The sequence below is a fragment of the Hevea brasiliensis genome, chromosome 14, assembly GCF_030052815.1.
Source record: "Hevea brasiliensis isolate MT/VB/25A 57/8 chromosome 14, ASM3005281v1, whole genome shotgun sequence".
In the NCBI taxonomy this organism is placed as follows: Eukaryota; Viridiplantae; Streptophyta; class Magnoliopsida; order Malpighiales; family Euphorbiaceae; genus Hevea; species Hevea brasiliensis.
This window is the reverse complement of record NC_079506.1, coordinates 76,649,195-76,656,534: the sequence shown is the minus strand read 5'-3', so window position 1 is coordinate 76,656,534 and position 7,340 is coordinate 76,649,195. Positions and strand designations below refer to the sequence as shown.

The 7,340-nt window shown below is 37.6% G+C and overlaps 1 protein-coding gene across 1 annotated transcript; it reads left to right on the top strand.

The window, feature by feature from the left end:
• Positions 1–2,322: 2,322 nt before the first annotated feature.
• LOC131172996 (uncharacterized) lies at positions 2,323–2,895 on the top strand. The gene has a single exon (XM_058134635.1). It carries the CDS (start codon positions 2,323–2,325, stop codon positions 2,893–2,895), a length of 573 nt encoding a protein of 190 aa, XP_057990618.1.
• Positions 2,896–7,340: the final 4,445 nt, after the last annotated feature.

The following is a 7,340-nucleotide window of genomic DNA, read 5'->3' as shown; positions in this document are numbered from 1 at the left end:
AGACTACAAGACCAAGAACATTTTTAGGAGATTGTGATCTAATTTGGGAGGCTTCTTTTGCAATTTTGGTAAAAACTAATTAACCAAATCAAACTATAAGACAAAGAACATTTTTAGGAGATTGTGATCTGATTTGGGAGGGCTTATTTTTATGGTATTGTAATTTAACCATTTATAAAAAGACTAAGGGAATTATCCAAGCCAAGCATGGTTCATTGGGTAATAGCCATGCTTGGCAGAAACTCACCTCTAAAAGGGGAGTCTCTCTCATTTTGCTGGAGATTTTTGAGATTGTAATTTTTCTTCCTCCATTATAGGGGAGCTTTAAGCTCTCAAACTGAAACTCTTGTGAGGTTATGTTCTTTGCTAAGTTCCACGTAGAACTTAGATTTATTACAAGTTGTCACTTGTAATATCTTAGGCTTATACTTGAGAAACTCTAGCACAGGTTGCTATTATGTTTCAAGTGCCATTGACATCTTATATTTTCTATTTTTCAAGGTTAATGAAAGTCCTCTTTGTTCTAAAGTGTTGTCTATCTTGTTAGAAGTTGAGTTGTTTGTGTATGTGCTGGTGTGTTTGTGCTTGGGTGAAGGACGGTCCATCTTCCATGGCTGAATGAATTTTGCTTTCCTTTACAACATTCAGCCAAGGCTTGCATCAAGTGGTATCAGAGCTTTTGGCTCCTTCAACTAAGTGTCATCCTTTTGTGTTCTTCATCTTCCTTTCTTTATGTTCATGTGTCATTCGAAGTTTTTGTTGTATTAGTTCCTGCCACTTTCTTGTTGTTGCTCTCTTTCTTTCTTCTTCTATAAAACTTCTTTAAAAAAACTCAAAGAATCAAGAACTCTAACCAAGGTCAGTTTTGACCAAGGTCCTTCCTTGTGGTTCTTAGTGTTTTTAAGGGTCAAAATATACTTGTCACACCTTCCTTGTTGTTTGATAGTGTGGTCATGCTGCTTTACCTCCTTTTTTTAACTATTTTGCCTCTTTGAGTTGTTAAACTTGAATATTGTTGAAAGATTAAAGAATGTGTGTCTAAAAATTCTGCCTTGGTGAACAAATAGAGGGCCTAAGGACTAAAGTCCCAAATTAGACCTAATAGGCAGCCTAAAAGAGAATTTTGGAAATCTAAACAAACCAACCTAGAAATTGATGAAAATTTTCAGATCATCTAGACCATAATTAAGGGGAAAGCATATAAAATTTCAGACCAAAATTTCATTGTTTGGGTAGGGTACCAAAATTTGACCTTAAACAAGACATTAAATAGTTCGCAAAGCAAACCCACCCAGAAAGTTCTGAAATTTTACAGGCTGTCTATACAATGTATTGGGAGTTTCCATACCAAATTTCAAGTTAAAATTCACCCATTTCTGGCAGAATAAATTTCAAGTACCAGACTGCTGGTCATACTGTGCCATATAGCAAACCAACTTAGAGTGAGCTGAAATTTGATGGGACATCTAAATATGATGTCGGGAAGTTCCTAGTAAAATTTGGTGCCAAAATTCCAACATTGGAATTTTCAGGCAGAAGTGAACTCTGAGTGTGTGTTAAGTTATTTTTGTGTTTTGCTCCTTGAACTCCAATTTGGTGTCAAGCTTTTCTTTATTCTCGAGTCACATTTAAGTTTTCTTTGTCTGTTTTGTTCCAAAAACGTGCTTGAGTATTGCTTGAGAAAAATTGGGGTTCAAAAGTGGAATTTGGTTCAAGGACACTTAAGTGGTAAAAGGCAGATGAGTGTGAGATCAAAAGAGGGTAAAAGCCTAATTCTGAATGCCTAAACACTTGAGAGGGTGAGCCATTTAACACTAACCAGATTTGAATTGCAGGAACAAAATGTCTCAAATAAGGGAATTAGAAGAGACTAGTAGGGCCAGGGATGGTGGAGGTGATGAGTGAGACATGTATACTGAAGTTGAGGGAAATAGGAGTGAAACCATGTACAGAAAGGCTGTAGCAAGTAGATTTGAAAGAATGACCAATGTGATGAACAATGTATAAGATACCTTGGAGAGACTTACAGCCGAGTTGGTGAGGGATAGAGAGGAAAGAAGTAAGGAAAGAAGAGGTAGTGTAGAGAAAAACCAGAACGAGGAGAGATATGAGGGAGGCATGGAGAGATTAAACTTGGGTGGAAATGGGAGAGGTAGGAGAGAAAATGAAAGGGTGGAGCAACATGAACTAGAATGGGAGTATTATCCAGATGAGGAGGATTGGGATGAGTATGAGGCCTATGACCATGCCTATCACTAAGGGGGTAGACGGTATAAATTACCTAGGGGGAGGGGCATGAGAGGGAGAAGAGGAGGAGGAAGAATGCAAAGAGAAGATGAATGGGAAAGTAGGCCGAATGGCTACCAAAGAGGTAGGGAGGACCATGAGAGGATAGACAACAATATCAGGAGTATCAAAATGAAGATACCTACCTTCTATGGGAAGAATGATCCCGATGTCTATCTAGAGTGGGAGAGAGAGGTTGAATTGATCTTTGAGTGCCACAATTACACGGAGGATAAGAAAGTCAAGTTGGCAGCCGTGCAATTCAAGGACTATGCCATAGTGTGGTGGGATCAAGTCCAAGCTAAAAAGAGGAGGAATGGGTTGAGACCAATCCGGACATGGGAGGAAATGAAAGAATTGCTAAGGGATAGATTTGTGCCTCCTCACTACATTAGCGAGTTGCACCAAAGGCTTCAAAGATGGACCCAAGGCTCTAAGAGTGTGGAGGATTATCACAAGGCCATGGAAATAGCCATGATTAGGGCTAGCATTGAGGAGAGTGTAGAAGCTACAATGGCAAGATTTCATAGTGGATTAAATGCTAAAATTGCTAACATTGTGGAATTGCATCACTATGACACCTTAAATGAGTTAGTGCAAATGGTGTAGGAGTGGAAGCGTGATTATTGGACATTAGAACCTTAAATTTCAAAAATTATTTCTAAGGTTACATGCACCATACCAAGTTTCTTATGAACCTAATCAATTTCCAATGCCCAATTGCATACCAAAACATATTTTAGCATGCATTAAAATTTCATTTGCCATTAAAGATTATGAAATAACATTTAATTCAATCAAACCCTAACTAAAAGAGGGATTTTTAGGTACTAACCTCTTGATGCATAATTAATGCAATCTTAGGATGTTCTTAGGACCCCAAATATTGTCCCTCTAGCTTGTCCACCACAAGCACACACCAAAGTAGCAATGGTAGCCCCTAGATTTGCTTCTCAAGCCTTGTCAACCAATTTTGAGATGGGGTTTATGCTTTGTGAAGGTTGTATGAATGTATTGGTTGTTAGAAACACTTTCTAGTAATTTAATTCAAGAGGAAATCTTAGTTTTTTTCTCTTGAATCAATTGAGAAATTGAAGAGGAGAGGAAGAGACCTTTGTGCCGTCACACATATGAAAGAAAAGAGTGAATGGCTGATTTTTCTTTATAACCTCTCTTTATATACTTAGGTCAAACCCTAACTCCCTTGCCACATGTCATCACAAGATCCCATCTTGTTATTATTTGATTTAATCCTATGAAGCCAAGTGTCAAGCTCCATTTAAATCATGACATGTGGTCTTCCATCATAGGAAGACAAGTGGCAAGATCATATGGTGCCATGTGTCATCATCTCATGGTGCCACATGTCACCATGTGAAAAGACCAATTTGCCCTTACTCTTTAATTTGAATTCTCAACCCAAAATTATAATTTCTCCTCTTTAAATCAATTTATATCAAATATAAATTAATTAATTAATTGATCTCCATTAATTAATTTCTCATAATTAAATTCATATTTAATCAAATTAAATATAAATTTAATTTATACTATACATCCAATAACCTATATTTGGTTTCAAGTCATGCTAGGGACTTTGCAATCTTATTGCAAACCAAACCTCTTTAATTAATTAATTAAACTCTTTAATTAATTAATTAAGTCACATTTTAAATGATGATTAGCTTGTGTAGATGTGTGACTTTCTAGGCTCATTACTTATTGGCAATGAGAAATGATATTAACTCTTAATATCATTAGAACTCTTTCTTACCGTAAATGATTTCTCTAAATCATTTCAGGCATCTCATAGACCATGGTTGACACCTAGCATAGTATGCCATAGCCACCCAATCAGTAATAAGGAATACCTTAAATAAGTCTTTAATCATATGTTACCATGCACTAGAATCTCTCCATTACAAAATCCCAATTCGAGCTGGAGTCTTGGTTAATGTCAAACCCCATTTGCTATGAATATTATGTTCTCTTTTAATTCCAGTTCTTAATTAATTAGATTTTCTTATCAGAAACTCTTTTCTGACTAAATCTGTCTGTTATGGCCAGGAACTTGAAATATCAAGAACAATTAAATGAACATAGGATTTTATCCCTATTTACTTAGGATAACGGATTCCATCTTGATCAACACCTATCTCCATATATAACTAGTAGGAGCCAACACATGCCCATATACTCATACACAGTACAAGTATAAAAGCAGTATCAAACTCAAACCACCTATATACAAGATAACTGTATTATCTCAGGTCTAAAGATTATATGCACTGATATGATATATGACAATGCATTGACAATAGTAAACTTTGACAAGAGTAAACTCCATGTGCTTGTCATATGCGTCACTGGTTCGGCCTACTTATCATGTATAAGTGCCTATCATGTTTGTTATGTGGCATGAGACTCACCACTCCATCTTATTTATATCTCATATAAATACCTTGGGAACAAACATTATTACAATCTTTCTGGATAAGTCATGTCCTTTGTGAAGTATCCTCAATTGTGAACCAATTTATGATACTTTGTGCTAGAAATACTATCACTCATATTCTTAACAACTTAAGAGTAGAATTTCTAACAAAATATCAATGGACCTTTTCTATTATACATAAATATATTATGTAAAAGGAAAAGTGAAATTGCCTTTTATTAATAAAATATGTACAAGATACATACAAAATGATATGCTCTAGGGCATACTACTAACAAATGGCTATGAAGGTGGAGAAGCAAATAAAGAATAAGCATTTGGCTAAGTATGGAGGTGTTCCATATTCGGTCACCAAGCCTTTTTTGAAGCCGAACCTAGACACTAAGCAAAAGGGGGAGAAATCTACTCCTAGCTACTCTAAGGAGTGGAAGGGAAAAGATAAGAGTGAAGGGAAGGAGAAAGTTGCCACTTCAGTAGCTTCTAATGCCACTCAAAGGAGTAGGGACATCAAGTGCTTCAAGTGTTTAGGGAATGGGCATATTGCTTCTCAATGTCCAAATAAAAGAGTGATGATCATAACTAATGATGGGGAGTTGGAAAGTGAAGAAAAGGGGGAAGAGTTAAAAGCAGATGATCGTGATGATGATAGAGGATATGGGGCCAAAGGGCATGACACAAGTGTCTTGGTGACATGCATATTTTGGCTACACAAGCCAAGGGTGAGGGAGATGAGGACTTAATGCAAAGGGAGAACATCTTTCACACTAGGTGTAAGGTGAAGGATAAAAATTGTAGTGTGATAATAGATAGTGGGAGCTATTGCAATGTGGCTAGTGAGCTTATGGTGGAGAAATTGGGGCTGCCCACACTTAAGCACCCCAAGCCATATGGGTTGTAATGGCTAAACAATTGTGCAAAGGTGAAAGTCACTAAGCAAGTGGTGGTACTATTCTCCATAGGGAAGTACAAAGATGAGGTATATTATGATGTTATCACTATGCAAAGCACTCACTTGTTGCTTGGGAGGCCGTGGCTGTTTGATATGGATGCTACACATGAAGGCCGAAGCAACACCATCTCATTTATCAAGGATGGCAGAAAGGTCAAGCTACTCCCATTGACCCCATCTCAAGTCCATTAAGACCAAATCAACATCCAAAAGTCCATGAGTGGTGCAAAAGAGAGTGCGAGTGAAAATAAAGGAGGGGCCAAACCTAGTGGAGAGAAAATGAGAGGAGAGAATGAAGGGAAAAATGAGAGGAAATAGTCCAAGAAGGAGGGACCAGGTTTGGGGCAAAAGGAGAGCAAGGAGAGAAAAGTGAGTTTATATGCAAAGGGGAGGGAAGTGAGAGAGAGTTTGTACTTGGGGAAACCCATGTTTTTGCTTATGTATTCTGAGTCATGCTTGACTCTTACTGACCTTGACCCTTCTCTTTTGCCGAAATATGAAGATGCATTCCCTTATAAGATACCTCCTGAACTTCCACCAATTAGGGGGATTGAGCATCAGATTGACTTCATTCCTAGAGCTACTATTCCCAACTGCCCTGCTTATAGGAGTAATCCAGAAGAGACCAAGGAATTACAGAGGCAAGTGGAGGAGCTCCTAGCCAAGGGTCACGTGAGGGAGAGTATGAGCCCATATGCAGTACCAGTGCTTCTAGTGCCAAAGAAGGATGGGACATACCAGATGTGTGTGGACTGCCATGCAATCAACAAAATAACGGTAAAATACCATCATCCTATTCCTAGGTTAGATGATATGCTTGATGAGCTGCATGGTAGTATTGTGTTTTCTAAGATTGACTTGAAAAGTGGTTACCACAAAATTAGGATGAAATTGGGTGATGAGTGGAAAACCGCTTTCAAGACAAAGCATGGTTTATATGAGTGGCTGGTTATGCCATTTGGGCATACCAATGCCCCAAGCACATTTATGAGATTGATGAACCATGTTTTGAGGGCTTATATAGGAAAATTCGTTGTTGTATATTTTGATGACATACTTGTATATAATAGGAGCATGGATGAGCATTTGCAACATCTTAGGGCTGTTTTTGATGTATTGAGATAAGAAAAGTTGTTTGCAAATGTTAAGAAGTGTTCTTTTTGCATGGATAAAGTAGTGTTTCTAGGTTTTGTTGTGAGTACCAATGGTGTAGAAGTTGATGAAGAGAAAATAAAGGCAATCAAAGAGTGGCCGAAACCTAGGAATGCTAGTGAGGTGAGGAGTTTTCATGGGCTAGCAAGTTTTTATCGTAGGTTTGTGCCTAATTTTAGTTCCATTGTTGCCCAACTCTATGAATTAGTGAAAAAAGAACATGACTTTTGTATAGGGAGAAGATCAAGAGCGTGCTTTCAATGAATTGAAACATAAGTTGTGCACTGCTCCATTACTTATTCTACCTGATTTTTCCAAAGCTTTTGAAATTGAATGTGATGCTTCTGGGAAAGGTATTGGTGTTGTTTTGATGTAGGAAAGAAAACCAGTTGCATACTTCAGTGAGACGCTCAATGGAGCCACCTTGAATTATTCCACCTATGACAAGGAGCTTTATGCTTTGGTTCACGCTTTAGAGACTTGGTAACACTATCTTTG